At 41.5% G+C, this 17653-nt stretch overlaps 1 protein-coding gene across 3 annotated transcripts in view; it reads left to right on the top strand.

The window, feature by feature from the left end:
• The window catches only part of ryk (receptor like tyrosine kinase), a 61505-nt gene that overhangs the window by 23780 nt on the left and 20072 nt on the right, over nucleotides 1–17653 (top strand). The window contains exons 2-9 of one of the 3 annotated variants that reach the window (XM_053636565.1): nucleotides 6617–6738; nucleotides 8822–8921; nucleotides 9744–9875; nucleotides 10331–10393; nucleotides 10520–10652; nucleotides 12978–13078; nucleotides 15426–15509; nucleotides 17276–17401. In XM_053636565.1, coding sequence (XP_053492540.1) covers nucleotides 6617–6738; nucleotides 8822–8921; nucleotides 9744–9875; nucleotides 10331–10393; nucleotides 10520–10652; nucleotides 12978–13078; nucleotides 15426–15509; nucleotides 17276–17401 — 861 coding nt within the window. Of the gene's footprint in view, nucleotides 1–6616; nucleotides 6739–8821; nucleotides 8922–9743; nucleotides 9876–10330; nucleotides 10394–10516; nucleotides 10653–12977; nucleotides 13079–15425; nucleotides 15510–17275; nucleotides 17402–17653 lie in introns of all 3 variants that reach the window. The other 2 variants (XM_053636564.1, XM_053636566.1) reach the window with 2 other exon arrangements.

The following is a 17653-nucleotide window of genomic DNA, read 5'->3' as shown; positions in this document are numbered from 1 at the left end:
TGATTGATTTTTGGATGGGTGGACGGACATCAGCACACAAGAAAGACAAAATGCTGAAACGTTTGTATTCGGTGTTGGCCGTGAGTAGGTTTAGATTGACGGAGGGTTCATGTTTGTGCAAAATAAACTATTAGGCTAACCTGTGCAGAAATGTGCGTATTGGTGTATATGCAGTTGGAAGCTCACACTCTGTGCATTCGTAATGAGGGTAAAAACCAGTTGGTATTGTTGATCACTGGGGCTTGCCTGGGTATATCTGGCTTCCGCTTTTTTTTGTATGTTTTTTGTTGAGTGTTGTGGATCCTCCAGTAATCCCCTGTATTAGATTGCAGATCTTCCAATGATTCCTTGCCATTCTAGTGCCTGTGCATATGTTGAAGCTTGTTTAGCAGATTTCATTCTTCCTTTAATTTCCATTCAGTAACCAGTTATCTTTTTCCTAATGAAAACCAGACAGGTCCTGTGATTGTCACGGCAAAGTATTCGGGCAGTCTGTAGGTACCTAAAACCACTCATTTCCTTTCCCTTGGAGTATCAGGCATGCAAATCGTATATCCCGCCACATCCTGTTAGCAATACCCCTTGGAAGAGAAGAATATGATTAAAGAGGGGATAATGAATGAATCTCATCTTGCTCATGCATGTTCAAACACAAACCTCCACATAATCCTGTTCTGAATCTGATAAATGCATTCATCTCATGTTTGTCAGCCCGGACTCTGCCTTCTGGGTTTGTTTTGAGGTATTGGTGGATAAAGTTGTAAGAGAAGCACCCTCTCCACCCCTTGCCTGGTCCCCCGATCTCCCATGAGCACCACCAGTGCTTGTGAGCTGCACACTCGGGCATGCAAGATAAGGCTTTTAGTACAGGAAGGCTTTTGTCTTACCTGAACACGCTCCCCCACCTGGCCTTTAGGCTTTGTTCTGGTTTTACAAAGGCAGCAGTTTGCCTGAGGAACTGCACAGTCCTGTCCAAAATAAAATAGTGAAACGTATAACTGGAGTCGTCGTATCCTGATGCACATCCTTATATTCGTAACAAAGCCCTCTGGGCTTCTAGATATTAATGGAAATATCATTCATCTGAACTATCAGGGATGTTTGCGGCACTTGTCCGATGTTCTGAGAGATATTCTTATTATCTGCCCTAGTTTCTTGATTACACATTAGATTTGGCTTGCTCACAGGGAAGAAATCTAAATGTATATTACCATGTTGTCTTGTCACATTAAGGTGTTATTTATTATATAGTGTGTTATTTACATTTGAATCTGATTGGTTTAGTGTTGATTTTGTTTTCTATACCAGCAGCTCTGGCAGCTGGAATCCAGATCACGAGTTTATTATTGTGCTAGTGTTTACTCACAGGGACATGTATGGCTGCACATAATCTAAAACTAATTATAAACAAATAACAAAATGTGTTATTGAACAAAGAGCAACATCGTCATTGATTTGGTAACGTTTTGTGCGAGGTATCTTTTTTTTTTTTAGTGTTTATGGAAGGCATCAGCGCTTTGTAACCGTAGGTTTTGCACCGAGGAAGTCTTCAGGGCGAGGGCTTCGCTCTTTTCGTTGTGGCAGTAAAACGACGAGCTGTGTTTTCCTGGTTTATTAGCTTGAACGTTCAGAGAAAGGAAGTGCATGAAAGTGAGGTGCTGTACCCAAATTGATGACAGGAGCTAACTTGTTATGCGGATCAGGGATGTCACGATACCAAAAATCTAGTAGTCGGTTCCGATACCACCAAAAGTACTCGATGCTAAAGTCGGTACCACGGTGTGTAAAAATAAAAATACTCTCCTGGTGGACATCCTCCTCTGGGAGGGAGAGAGAGGTGGGGATGGGGAGGGGGAGACGCACTAATAAAACAGTGGATGCTAAGGTGCACTCATAAATAATTATTTAATCCAGTGACATTACTGCATGTATCTGACAGGACATGCGCTGAATGGCGTTGCATGGTGGCCCAATAGGAGGTAGTTTATAACACTGCAATGTGTTAGGCAGTTATCTGTTAACCTCGCTATCCCAAACATTACATGGAGCATAAAGTTAGCTGGTTTCACGGCCACGAGGCCAGCTGCCTCAAACAAACGTAACATAGGACCGTCTTTCGGGGATAAGGATTAGAAGTTTTACAGTTTGTTTATGATGTTAATATGACTCGAAACTCACTCACCTGGAATTCTTTGAAGAGATGTTACTTTGCTGTCCAAGTTTTAAATAATAATAATAAAAAAAATTAAAAAGTACATTATTTGTGTTAGTCCACTGTAATGCATTTGGGTTTAGTTATTGTTTCCATGCGCATTTTATTGCGTTACAGTCACTAATTGGGATTGTGCTTTTTGTTTAGGTTAGCATGCTTGCTTCCAGCTATGTCACCATTCAGCTATTTGTGCACTCTGATGTGTGTTTAGTGTTGGGAGACATGCGCTAACGTGCTCAGTCTCAGCAATACACAGGTCCGTGAGGTAATGCCTTCAGCTCTCGGTGGACTTTCTGCATCTCTGGGGTTTTGTATTATTATGACAGACAAAGGTTTCTGTACAGAGTAGGGGAGTAACGCAGTGCCGCCATTTGTATCTGAAACCGTTAATTCCATCAAATGTCCGTATCTGTATTAAAACTTTAACCGGAGGTTGGTGCGACTATAAACGGGAAGAGGGGTTTTGTGAATTAAACGTGAAACCTACCACTCTGTCTCTAGAATCCCTCTTTATTTTAATTTTTTAATTTTTTGGTTCTATTTCACAAGCTATAAACACAGTAGAAGCCTAATTTAAACTACTGCAACATGGGCCAAGCAGTTACTAAAGACGCATTCATGTTCGTGTGGTCTCTGTTTGAGCTTCGTATTCAACCGCTCACTGCTCTTGAAAGTAAAGAAAAAACTCGCCCGTGCAATGTTTTTGTTTTGTGTTGTCCGTGCGTCCGTAGTCCTGATGCACACCTCTAGTCTCAACCGGGTCTCCTTAAAACCTATTTAGCAAGCTTTCTTTTTTCTTTCTGAAGAAAGCGTTCCTCCTAGTGGTGTCTGTATTTGTATGCGTTTAGAACGAATGATCTGTTCAGTCTGAATAATGTACATGTATTCAGTTACATCCCTAATACAGAGACCGGTTCATCTCAGTTCATTCTGTTTGCATGTTTTTAATGTTTGAGCTTAAATCTAGGTCCCGCTTCATTCCCACCCTTCATGTCACGGATTTTCAGAAGCATCTTCTCTGCACCACCCAGCAAGGCTCACACACCCACCAATCTGAAGATAAGATATAGTAGCAAGATATGCTGCTGTGGAACTTTTTGAAGCTTTTTTTTTCTTCCCCCCCGCCCCCAAGCAAGATCAACCACAGGCTTTTTAATCACTAGACTTGTTTTGTCTTTGGCCTGTTGGCTTTTTCAGAACAGTGGATGCAGCTCAAGCATGAAAGGGATTTTGAAGCCATATAAAGAGACACGGCATCCCCCTCATGGTACTGCGTAGTCAGTGCTTAGGCCTGGTGTCAAAGTGAACGGAAACCACCAGTGAGCTGCCTTTTTTTTTTTCTTTTTTTTTTTTTTTTAAGTTTGTGTGGTTGACCACAGAGAGCCTTTCAAAGCAACTTGTTGTTACTCGTTTCAGAAAGCAAAGATGAAATGCTTCCCACAAAATACAGTGGAGTGAAAAGACTGTAGAGGATTTATAGTAAACTCTGCCGGCCATCAGTGTGTGTGTGTGTGTGTGTGTGTGTGTGTGTGTGTGTGGTGCATTAAAGTGATCCATAAAAGCACTGGGTCAAGTACCCTCAACCCCTCAGACGCCCACATACAGTCCATCCCCCATGAGCTGGTGGTGCTTTGCTATTCCCACAAAGTCTTGTTTCAGCATGAAGCTGATTAGAACCTACAAATCCGGGGTTTAAGTGAAAGAACAGGAAAAATTTGGACAACAGACTACACCCTCCACTTACCCAAGTCCGCCCCTCTCCCTCTCTTTCCTCTTACTTTCCTCGCAGTCTGCTTTTAACTGGCACGGAACAAAAATAAGAACAGAAGATTCACACACCCTGAGCGTGGTAATTACACCAAGTGAAAATCCGTGGGTGTGTCTGGTGTTCCTCACACTTCAAAAGTAACACATTTTTTTATTATTATTATTATTATTTCCACAGTGACAGGTCATCAATGACGCGTACAGCCGCTGTAACCTGGCACAGTCAGCCGATTAGGTCTGGAGTCGTGAAACGTTCCTTCAGAAGTGGTCAGCTCGGTGCTGTGGGTGTCCGTCAATTCAGCAGTCTGTGTTTCTGGAATTCTGGAAACGGCTTTTGTCAAAGAGCCTAAGGTTTAAAACGTTGCTCCCACTGAATGCCTCAAAGTCCAGAACGTAGTAATCAAGTCACACTGGAGGTTTTCTGAGCTGAAAGTGGAATGCTCTTTACTGGCCAAGTCATTCACCCACCCAGAGCTGTATTTCACTGACTGAAATGTCTGAATGGAGAAAGACCAGGAGGAAAAAAGCAGGAAATGAAAATGGTTACATTAGTTGCCTGGCAGGGAAGATGGACAGTCGATGGTTACGGGTTATGTTTCTGCAATCAAGTATTAAACATTAATTACTCATTCCTTTTTATCCTTTGGAATGGTGGCTTTGCATACAAAAGGCTGTGATTGCTATATAGTTCAGAGTATTAATCCCAATAGATCTTGTTGATCGTGCACACCACGCCACAATAAATCTGCTGTGGTCTTCAGAAACCCACGAAATTCTGGAAAACAGCCCAAAAAAAGAATAATTCAGTTCTCGACCGTATTTTACTTTTTCTGCCAAGAATATATTTTGAGATCTGTACTGGAAGAAAACAAACATACTGTAAGAAAATGGTATGGAAACGATTTTATTTAGGTGATCTCGTCTTAGCTGTCTGCCTGCAGGGATCGTGTTGGGGAAGGAGCCAGTTTACCAAACACAGCGATTAAAATGCAGTCAGTCTGCACCTTGCAAGCTAAGTGTGCTTTTGATTTTCGTGAGTTGATAAAGTTTTCGACCGTGTGCCAGTCGTGAAACCGACATAAGCACGATCAGTTTCTGATCAGATACCGGTCGTCAGAATATCTGAGATTCACCCGTGCCTTCACGTTGTCGTCAAGGCGGAGAACGGCCAGTCCCTCCAGGATTTTGCGATCGCAGAAATGAACGGGAAATCGAGCAAACGCCGCGATGTTCGGAGGAGCCTGCGATTTTTCGAAAGGACGTCAGATTTCACAACACACGTTCCGCTAAAGCCCTCTTCGCTTTGCACACGTCGAACGTGAGTACAGCTAAACATCTCATTTAGCAACAAACATCACCGTGAAAGAATATTGTGCAGTTACAGTTTGTCCAGTTCAAGTCGTTTTCCGCCAAAAAAAAAAAAAACCCACAAAAACTCCACAAATTGATCGCAAAGTTTGAAAAAATCAGCAGCAAAATCAAGCGTTGTTGGCCACGGCAATCGCAAAAAAAAGTTGGGGGGAGGAGCTGCATTCCCCTCCGCCTTTGTTTAAAGCCAATCCCTTACAGGCTGATAGACTGGCTCCACTCGACCCAGCCGATGTCCCGCAGCCGAGATAGGATTGCCCCAGGGCGCGGCTGGAGATTTCAGCTTCACGTGTTCCTGTGTCTCGGCTGTGTGGGAATCAGCCTCCAGCTTGAAACCCCAGCCACCTATCCATCAGCACCTGTTCTCTCCCTGCAAACGGCGATAAACGCACCCGTCTTTAGGGCACAGGTGTGAGGTACAGCCCAGGAGTGAGGCTTTCTGGGTCGAAGCTGCTACAGGAATGCGGCTGTGACTAAGACCTTGTTTAGATTACCACGTCCTTTGGTTGAGTTATTAGAAAGCGGAGGCGAGCCTAAGGGAAGAGCGAGGCTGTTAAGGTTTGGTGATAGTGAAGGGTGAGGACCTCAAACATAAACATCCTCAAACTGAGATTTCTTTCTTCATGATGTATAACCGTGATAACTAGCATAATGTATGAATTCCAGCCGCCTTAAAGGATGAGGAAAAGAACACTCTAAGGCCTGAAATGCACAGAGGTGGGGGGGGGGGAGTGGAAGCGTTCATTATTTTGGCCGTTTCGTGTAGGTCTTGGCTCAGTCATAGATTTATGGGATGCATTTCTTTTTCTCCATTCAACCCCACATATTCAGGTTGGAAATTCTGCTCGCATGTTGTCACTTTTCTGACCTTCACATTATGATTTAGTCAATTCAAATGTTTTATTTGTCCTCCTTGATGCTAAGGGAGGACAGTGTGTTGGTGATCGGTGTCACGTGTTGACATGGTCTGCTGCTTTGAGAAATGTTTTTGTGCTGCTGTGGTTTTCTCCTCCCAGAGACTTCCAAGCTCTGCAAAATCCATTAGTCTCTAAATGAGGGCATAAGAGAGATTTTTTTTATTTTATTTTTTTTTATTTTGGTGTGTAGTGAAATGCAGAATTCATATGGACCCTGAATAATGGAATGTCCATACAAGACGTATTTTGTATGGAGAAGCTAATGGAGGTTTTAAAAAATGTTTGCCTCCTTTTTGGTTGTCTCCCCCATGTGTAATCAGTTCTGATTTAGCTTTTTTTTGTGTGTTTGCAGGTCTGGATGCTGAGCTTTACTATGTGAGGGACGATGTGGTGAATCATTACGCTCTCTCCTTCATACTGCCAGTACCCAGCGAGACCAACAGCCTGCACTTCACCTGGCACTCCAAGAGCAAGGTACACCCTGTTCATCAGAACCTCCTGTCCTGTACATAATTAGCAGCTTTAAAAATAGATTTTAGTCAAAAAAGTAAAAAAAATTGTGGGTTTGAGGGGAAAAATGAACGTTCCTTTTGTTGTCTTTTGCACTTAGTAGGAACGTGTACATTTGTCATGCGTTACATTTTGTTAAACCGAATAACGGCTAAATGTTTAGATTCGGAATCCTAGTTGAAACCTTCACCAATACACTTCGTGGAAACGAGACTGGAATTTATTTTCCCTTGTCATTTGAAAGGTATTCTCTCTTCTGACGTCCCTATTCTAGTATCTGTTATTGTAGTAAAGGGTGTTGGAAACTTGACACACATGCTAGTAGGTGGAACAAGCCTGTCATGTATAAGCAATTTGAACTGATGTTTACTATAACATGCACTAATCACTGACTTCCCACAAGGCTACAAGCCTTTATTCTTTATTCTTATTAATGGCTGAATTATTTCCTCTGTAAATTTTCATGCGTTTATGGGGATTTTATTATCTGCAGCTTGTAACACTTGGCTTTCTGTTGTATTTACACTTGGCTTTCTGTTGTATTTAAATTGAGTGCATGAACATACACAGCCAGGGGGGAAAAAAAAATGTTGAAAATGTGCCAAGAAGCTGTGAAATTCCATAGGGACTCGATGGTACACGTGTACTGTAACTCAGCTGTAGGTCTGAAATGTGACGTACAACAGGGCGGATATGATGAGTTTTAGCCACGCAAATGTTGCAGCTGGTTTTGAGTCTATAATAAAATCATATTTAACATGACCTGTTTGTAGTTACTGGGGCTTTGATCACTTTAATGGATTCATTTTAGAGTTGTAAATCAATGATATCCTGTCAATCAAAAGAGGGCGGGAAAACGCATCGATTTCATGCTGTGTGTAAAGTTGACGTCTCGTGTGGAATGAGGACAAAACTGCAGTCTGTAAGCTCTGCTAACCTGTAATCTGTAAAAATCTGTAGTTTTATAATAATCAGTGAAATTAAACAGCACAACCATTTCTGTCTGAGGTTGTATTCACACAGAATCCTGGGAATAAAAGTAGTTTCTAGCTGGCTGATGCAAGATGAACACACGGGCAGTAGAGCACTAAAATCAGGTCATGGGCCTGCTGATACTTCGGGGTACTCCAGAGGACACTTAACACACTAAGACTGAATTACGAACAATCCTCAGGATCATGGCTGACCCCACGCTCTGACCCCGGCCTCCTAACAAGCTGGTATATGCGAAGAAAAGAATTTCACCGTGCTGTAATGTATATGTGACAAATAAAGGCAGCTGCTTCTATGAATATTGAAATTGAATATTGATCGCACAATCGTGAAATCCTGTGTCATGTTTTATAGAAAAAATGACCGCTATTAACAATCCATATCAAATCATTGCTATCGATGACCGCTTTTATCATAAGTGAATATTGACCGTGATCGGCCAATCGGTCTTAAACTTATCGCGCAATATATTCTAATAATAAAAAAAGAAAATTAACGTTTCGTTCACGTCATAGCACGCACGGATACACTATGATTTAGTCTGCCGTGTAACTGTCTAAGGCGATAATTAAATGAAATACAAAGCTGGTCGTTGATACGCACATATAGGCCGCACTGACCATTTGGAAACCACGTCAACCGATCACTGCCGATATTCATTCATGAAACATTCCATCACCCATAGCAACAGGGTGAACCCCGCCCCTTCTTCTTAGTCGAGGAATTCCTTGTTAAAAGTTCCTCTCACGATCATGCGAAACATTTCAGGACCATTTAGTGCCACTTAAGAAGAACTCTTACTGTAAAGATAAGATTGTTTGTGGTTGCTTGCTAGATTTGTTAAAGAATTTGGTTTTAAATAATGAGAGGCTTTGTGGAGGCCTTGTTTTCTGGCTTCCCTCATCTCTATACTGCCATCTGGTGGTGATTATGCTGAATCGAGATGGACTTGAAAGTAAACTACGGAAACACACACTTGCATTGTGTCTGACTACAAATGCAGCTATGGTTCTAATGCTGGTGGTTTATTTTCTGTACCTGGACCTCTGTGCAGGTGGACTACAGGTTGGGTTTCCAGGTGGAGAACCCTGCAGCTATGGACCAGCCTCATAGCAACATTTCATCCAGTGGGGAGGTTCCGCTCACACACTCGGGTATCTCTCTCTCTCTCACACACGCACGCACATACACACACCCTTGTAGAGATCTTCTATAACAGTGGTTCTCAAAGTAGGCTTCCAGGGGTTCATGACTTATAAGCCTGCAAATAATGTCAACTTGAACCTTATGTGTTCTGTTGGTGGACTGTTCTGGAAAGCCCCGTGTGTGTAATAAATGGACAGAATACTGTTGTACAACTAATGTTCATGAGATAAATCTCTATTGAGGGAGTCCATAGACTCTATTTTAGACCACATCCTCTACGTTTTGGGCTTCAGTCCACACAGAGTCGCCGTTTTCTGTCCAGCAAAAAAAAACAAAAAAAAAAACGACGAGCTTTTCGAAAACACTCTCCCAAGTGGATAAATTTGAAAGCACGGGTTTCGCGGTATAGCGTGGACCGAGAAAACGGAGAGATTCAAAAACGCCGACGTATGTTCAGTCATGTGGCCCATTCAACTCAAAAGAAACAAGATGGTGGACGATGTTGTACTGCAGTTATTGTGCCTTCTGTCTAGTTTGATAGCTTTGTTAGAGGTTAATGGCACTTTATACAACCTTCGAATTGCATTTTTAAATACACGCCTGACGGACACGACGCAGGCCAAAGCTTCTTAAGTTTTTACAGATGCGCAGTATAGGGATGTAGGCGTAGTGTCCCTGGTTAAAGTTTGAGAACCCTTGTTCTAGAGGGGCCTCGGTTGTCTGAGAAGTGCACAACCGGTATCTGTTCGCACACTGGAATTTTATCGGACAGCCAGCTGTGTTCGTCATCGGTGTTTAGTCTGATATTTGTATTTGTTTCTTGTGTGTAGTTTTCAGAGTGGACCTCTTCTGTTCTGGGAAAGTGGATGGTGAGGCCATTCTGACGATGCAGCTGAATCTGACAATCCATGCCAACAACTTCACAGTGCTCAATTTCAAGCGCAGGAAAATGTGCTACAGAAGTACGACCTGTAGCATAATTGTAGTGCTTACATTTGTGTCCTAGTGTACATTCACAGACGTGTGCTGCTTTTTTATGTCTATTGTCTGAACCCATCCCTTCATCTCACCTTGTAATATGAGCTGTAATAAGACTATTGAAGTTGACATGGCTTTCTCTCTGCGAGACTGATGCTGTCACAGTGAATAGTATGATACAAACCTGTCCTTGTTTCTAAGGGCTGGTCTGTGTTTGCTGTTCTAAATGTCTGTTTCGCTTTGTATCGAAGAAAACATTCCTATTTCTCTTGAAATTTCTACCCACCAGTTTAAGTTATTCTTTCGATTATTCTTTGTGGTTAGACAACTGCCATGTCCCTGAGTAGTGTTGTTGTTGTTGTTGTTTTGTTTTCTTTTAATCTTTTTTGTTAAGAGATTGGTGTAACCTATACATGCATTTTATCTTATATTTAACAAGGAATTGAACAGCCAGATCCTCCCAAAATCCTCCTTCCATTCTCCAACAAAACAGGACCAGACTGTAAGTACTTTCCTCTATTGTATTTAAAAGATGGTTTCAGTTGTAATTCCATTATTAATTGTTGTAGATGTTTAATTTTGTTGGATTTCTCTGACATAGACCTGTGCTCTGTGTTTCCCTCAGTAGACAGCGCCCCTACAACGTCCACCAGAGTGTTCTACATTAGCGTTGGAGTGTGTTGTGCTGTCATCTTCCTGGTGGCGATCATCCTTGCTGTGTTACACCTGCACAGCATGAAGAGAGTCGAGGTGGATGACAGGTGGGTTGTTTTTTTTTTTTTTTTTTTTTTAACCATAGTTCTGGCACTTGGGCTGAATTTTACGCTCGTTGGTAGGAGCAGTGGTACAAGGACAAAAAGTTTTGTCGAGTTTGATTGATTTTATTCTTTAAGTGTTGTACTGCTTTGTTTTTTATGCTTTACGTAAGGTATAATCCGTGGCAAGGTGTGTGTTAGACAATTTTAGTTCGCGACGTAGAGGCAGAGAACCACCCGATGCAAAGCGGAGAATCATGTAAAATCCTAGCCATGGATTATCCCGCTTATCTATCCGTACAGAATTTTGAGGTTTTTTTGCGATTGCTGCGGCCAAAAATGCTCGATTTAGCTACGGTTTTTCCAAAGCTGGTGATGCAACTTGCGTTTTAAGTTTTTTTTGTTGTGTTTTTGTGGAAAACTTCTTGAATTGGCATAAAAAAATGCAATTGCACAAATTTTTTGCGGTGATGTTTGTTATTAAACGAGATTTTTTTTTTTTGTTCTACTCGTGTTCGATGCACGTGAATGGAAGAGTGCTTTGGCTGAATCTGAATGCGCGTTGTGATGACGTCACGTGATTCGTCTTGGCCCAAATCTGCGGTAATTTTTTTTAGAATCGCAAGCTTCTCTGAATATTGTGGAGTTTGCCTGATTTTGCCTTCGTTTCTGCGATCGCAGAAACGCTGAATCCTAGAGGAACCGGCTTATACCGTGGTCACTTGCCGGCATTGACGAGTTAAAGCGGTCATTGATGTTTGCGGTGCAAAATTCAACCGAAAGGATCAAAATAACAAATTGTTAGTTATTTTATATATATTTACACCCATTATAATGACGACGGAGGTAAGGTAGTACGATAGGATTACATTTATTTGAATTGATTATCATAAATAGTTATTAGAGCGAAATTTGTGTGTGTGTGAGAGAGAATTATCTGCGTCTGTGTCGCGTCTCTACTAATCACGAAGCTGTGAGTTTAACTACTGTGCGCAATTGTAACGATACTTAACTATGGTTACAATTGTTTATTGGCAGCACGTTAATTTAGAGCGGTGATTAAACCGGCTGGAACTACCTGTGCATTATACGGTTTGAACGCACACCTTCCAGCCAATCAGAATCGACTCTTCAGACAGACCATGCTATAAACACGTGTAACTGTTTATCCTGGTATCTCAGATCCTGCTGTCTTAACCTTTTGTATCTTAGCGATAACAAAATCTTTCTCAGGAATCAGTTCTGCTGCAAGTCATCTAATGAGATTTTCCTGCATAATGGACTTCTTTATTCTTGTTTTGAGATTGATATGATCTTATTTGCTAATTCAAGTCAAAGCGGCATTATGTCTGTAAAGTCAGTTCGTAAACCCGTGACTCGTTCTCATTTTGCTTTTAGTGGCAACAGCTCCAAGGCATTAGAATGTAGGCAAGAGCACACAGCCGCTCTTTGATATTTCCTGTATTGCGTAAATGACGTTGGCACATGGTTGGGATCAGTGTGTTTCAGAAGGCAGGTTGAATCTGTGCTGTCTGGAGGATCTTTGTTCCTCAGAGGCCTTTGGGTTGAATTAACCTCTGAAGCTCAAGGCTAATTCTTTTAATTGGCACCATTATACAACACTTCAGTGTTACGAAGGCTACGGGGTTAGAAGGTAAAGTGATAGCGATGGCCTTCCCGGATCTGAGGGAAGCAGGAAAATCAAATGAGGGAGAATATGGTGAAAGTTCTACAGCTAGAAAAAGTTCTCTTACCCAGCTGAAGGCACAGTTATTGCTGGCAATGACAGAAGGTATATTCATACAGGCATGAACATTTTTGGCAAAAATAGCTGAAATTGAATTTGTTATACTCGCATGTCTAGACATATAGACAACCTTGGGAAAAAAAAAACCCAGCATGGTGCACAGCATTCTACTCGAGTGTTGTTACTGTTGTCTGTGCCAGATACTTTGATTACTGTGACAAGTGTGGTTCAGACCAGACAAAAGAAATCTTGTTGGTGGAAATCTGGCTATGCTCTTGGTCTGAAAACAGTTTAGATGACCTCATGTGGATGATAAACTGCCATTTCTGACTGTTTTCCCCTTTTTCTTTTGGTTTCTCACTTGTTCCTATAAACTACAAACTAATTAATATAACATTGTTGTTATTGCCTGTAATATCCTGACTCAAAACGAGAACAAACCATATGGTGGGATCAGTTAAACCATCAATCAGCAGCTTCAGTATTACTTTACAGAGGCAGACGGGCACACACACTTAGTCTTGAGCATTTAGTGTCACTTTGTGATCTTTTTCTCTCTCTTTTTTTTTTTTTTTTCTTTCTAGTGAGAGTGACAGTGGGAGCTCCCAGGGTCTTTCTCAACCCTCCACTCAGACCACGCAGTACCTGAGAGCAGACACACCAAACAATGCCACCTCCATCACCAGTAAGATCCACAGCAGCACACACTCACCTTCCGTGAACATGATCACATCTGTATACTCACATCGATCAGCCATAACATGAGTTACACTGATTAACTCATTAAAGTGGCACCGCTCAAGGGGTGGGATATGTTAGGCAGCAAGTGAACTGTTCTTGAAGTTGATGTGTTTGAAGCAGGAAAAATGGGAGTGTAAGGATCTGAGCTTCTTTTACCAAGGGCCAAACTATGATGGTTAGATGACTGGGTAGGAGTATCTCCAAAACAACAGGACTTGTGGGGTGTTCCCAGTATGCAGTGGTTAGTACCTACCAAACGTGGTCCAAGGAAGGACAACTGGTAAACCAGCGACAGGGTCATGGGTGTCCAGAAGAGCTTCTGTAGCGCAAATTGCTGAAAAGGTTCATGATAGAAAGTTGTCAGAACACAGTGCGTTGCAGCTTGCTGTGTATGGATGCAGCCAGGGTTAGGTTTTAGACTTGCTGGTCTGGGTGGTGGTGGTTGTTGTTTTAATTAATAAATCTTTATCGATATTTTGTAACATTTCACCCTCTAAGCCACACCCAAAGCTTGAAGGCAGAACTGTACCAGAATGCTGGGAGCAGGGTTGCCAGGTCTCAGTGAAATTTCCGGACTACTTCTCAAAAAAAAAAAAAGGATAGAAAAGGACAAAACTGAAGCTAGCCCATAAGGGTTGTGAGTTGAACAAAGGAGACATGTTTGTCTTTGCATGGCAAACAAGTTCACTGTGGTACACACACACTTCTGATTGCAACATGCCTTTATCAACACTGGTACCAGCATTCTCCATTGTCCACTCCATAATCCCCTCTTCTCCATTCAGTTCTGTACATCACAGATACATTGCCTGCATGTACACCTCCCCTTTGTGTGCCATATCCTGTTTGCTGAAGAGTTTATTCTGAATTTGCTTCAAAACAAGATTTTGGCTACTGCAGACTTTTTTTTTTTTTTTTAACTAGCACAAAAAAGAACACTTGTCTTTTCCACCTACAAACTTGTTCCAAAACTAGTCCAATTTGGTGTAAAAATGACCATGACTCTGGCAACCTTGACTGGAAGTGATGTAGATCCACTTTAAACTTGAACTGAAATTTGTAAATAAGAACTATTTCTTCTGTTCTAAAAAAAATCAGTTATTTAAGAATGAGACTTTGTAGCTGAACAATGTCACATGATGCAAGTATGTGAAGCTATTTTAGTTTTATTATTTGCTAGCTTCATTAGCCTCGTAGTCAGAATCAAGCAAGCCGAAGTGTCCTGGCTGATTGAATACGTTTTGGGTAAGTAGAAAATTGTTTAAATGAGATTTTTCTCTGAACTATTCCTCCAAGGTCAGTAAGCGAGGTGGTATGATCAGAGTTCTTCAGACATTTTCATGCTCACACAGTCCTCCTCCTAATGAGGTGATTTGTAGCAAATGATCAAATGAGCTAAACAGGAATCAGAAGGTCCTGGTAATGAACACATCAGACTGCACCCAGTGTCCTCAGGGTATAATGTCTGTCTCTGGTGTGTGTGTGTGTGTGTGTGTGCAGCAAGTACCAGGCAAGTAGTACCACGTATGAAGCAGACTAACTCTCGTCCCACCTCACGCTCCACAGTCTGACTGTTTTTGACTTTTACTCATTAATTCCTCCTGGTTATTTTTGCAGTGCAAACTTATCCAGTGACCGAGGAAACATAGAGCCACATTTTGCTGGATGAAAGTCACAACCACCCCTTTTCCCACAAAACGGACACGGCCGTTATTTTATTTATTTTATATTATTATATCTGTTATATTTTATTTTATATCTCTGTGGTGTTTTCTTAGTGGTCAGGCACCGACATTCCCTCAAATTGGCCGGATTGGGCTAAGATTAGACTTATTTTTGTAGGTGGTAAAGCAGTGACGTAACTAATACTAATGTCTAATGTTCTAAAAGTCATTTTAAGTTTAGTAATGAAAAGACAGAAAAACAAAAACAAATGAGAAACCACTGTTGATCAGTATTTTAATGATTGAGTAAATATCAGTGGGGAGTAGCTGCAGTGTTTTTTTTTTTTTTTTTTTTTTTTCCTTAACCTAAATGTAGCATTCATTTTTATCGTGTTGTCGCCCCCTGGTGGCCATACATGTTCATTCTAGGAACTCTCTTGTGTTGCAGTTGTCTTTTCCTTTTTTGTCCACCACCCCCATGCCACTGCCATTGGCTCTCACATGTTACCATAGACACCATTTACTTATCATAGTTACCCATCCTTTACCTATCTCACTTTCTCTCCCTCCCTCTTCTCATCCTTTCCTCCCCAATACCCTCTGTCTCTTCCTCCATCCCTCCATCAGACGTTCACGCTGGCTCTGCTCCCATGCTGCAGCTCTCAGGTGCCTCCTTCCCCCACCCTGGTGCTCCCTCCCATGAAAGCAAAAGTAAGTCCTGCTTTGCTCCTGTAAGGCACAAGAGAGCCAGAATGATCACACAGTCAGTCTCATGCTAACACACTCACACCTGTCCTTCTAACCCGAACACCATCATCACTACCATCATCTTCACTATTTCCACAGCATAAAGTGAATGATGCCTTGTGTAAGCTCCTTTTTAACCACACCTTGCGCTTGAGTGTCAGCTGGGGGCCTGGATCACTGTAAAGCTTAAATAAGTTTCGTGCTCGCTTTAACTTGGGTTGTGTCTTTAATCAGTGTCAATGACTTAATCCTATCTGATAATCTCTTGAAAATCCTATGTGATAATGGTTACAATGGGGCAGTGTGTTAATGGCTAAACAATCATTGAGATTATTTTTCCATCCGAAAAAAAAAAGGACTATTGTTTTCTTTAACTGAGTGCACTACATCTCCAACACAACTAGGGGGAAAAAATACATGCATACAGTTAAACCATATGAGTGGACTTTAATGCACCAGTGAAATCAAAACAACAGCTAAATGTAGGTAACCTACCTTCTGATAATTATTCGAATATCTAATATTCCGATATTGCCATCAATTATGATTGATTAAATAATTAAGGTAGCCAAAAAGCATCATCACAATTAAACTACTAACTGTACAACTTGCAAATGCTTCTCCGCATAATACACTATAATTTTACGGAATTAATATTTATATATTCCGTCTGCACGCTTGTATATTGTTAGAAGATGGAATGGATTCCCAGTACGGAGGTTGTTTTTATTTTATTTATTTTTACTTATACCGTCTTACCCTCTCTGTAAAGTAGTTATAAACTTTTCCCCCCAGTATCACCACTTGGAGGCACCCTCATGCTTCAGATTTAAAACAAATTGATTACCGTGTTTAGTATACCGTATCCAATCTGTATCTCTGACTATATCAGTAATGCAGATATTCCGTTGTTATACTGGGAATTTCATCAAAGAATTTATCGTGGAGAAGAAACTATGCTGAAGGTCCTGTAGTGCCATGAAAGTGAACATGAATGCAACCTGGATGGGACAACAGTCCATCACAGGGCACCATAAGCCCACACGGACATTCACACCTAGGGGCAATTTAGAGTAGCAAAGCCAGTACAGTCATACTGGGGACCCTGGAGCTGTGAGGTGGCAATGCTACCACACGTTGCCCTCATTTTTCCCCCCATCAAAACTTCGCTGCCTATCCAACATTGATATTGCACTACCAGCATTGAACATACAGCCTTTTCCTTCTATGTGCTCTTAAAATGCCGACCATCTTGATCATTTTGGATACTTTAATATTTAGGAGTTTATTAGGTCTGACAAGTCACACTGTTTTACAGTAGCGCAATGTCTTGTTGTGAATTTTATCAGCTGAATTGTCAAATTTCGATGACAAAATAATTTTTAATCAAGTATAGATTACTTAGTGGTGCTATTTTAGGGGTCACCATTGTCAGCCCACAGAGTTCTGTGAGTATATAATTACGCCCGTGGTATCCACCATCATGTCACACGTATTACTCATAAAACAGCCTCTTGCTTTTGAGAAACAATGTGTTCTCAGATCCTGTGTAAACACTGCACACAGTCAAACACAAAATGAGTGATAAAATCAGCTTAAAAACATGTTATGCGAGTAAGGTAATGACTTGATTTTGGCAAAGATGTGCATTTAAATGTTAGTGGTCCTTGTATTTAGGGGTGTGTGTGTGTGTGTGTGTGTGTGTGTGTGTGTGTGTGTGTGTGTGTTAGCCTATCCTTCATTGCGGATAGAGAAGAATGACCTGAGAAGCGTGACCCTGCTGGAAGCCAAGGCAAAGGTCAAGGACATCGCCATCTCTAGAGAGAGAGTCACACTCCGAGACGTTTTGCATGAAGGTGCGTCCTCTTTCCCCACTCTGTGCTTCTGGTATATGATGTACACCCCAGTTTCCATGTGTGAACTGCTGCTTTTTGAAAGACTTTTCGTCCTGTGTCGGTTTAATCCCCTTTGAATTCTGAGCTACCGTTCACATCTTAGATGATAAATCTCCGTCTTTTTTTTTTTTTTTTTTTTTAAAGACACCTGGCACGTTCAGTCCTGACCAAATTGCATTACATCATTCATATACGTCAATGGTCTACTGAGCC

The sequence above is a fragment of the Ictalurus furcatus genome, chromosome 11, assembly GCF_023375685.1.
Source record: "Ictalurus furcatus strain D&B chromosome 11, Billie_1.0, whole genome shotgun sequence".
Taxonomy (NCBI): domain Eukaryota; kingdom Metazoa; phylum Chordata; class Actinopteri; order Siluriformes; family Ictaluridae; genus Ictalurus; species Ictalurus furcatus.
The sequence above is the reverse complement of the archived record's forward strand: the minus strand, read 5'-3'. Positions and strand labels throughout refer to the sequence as shown.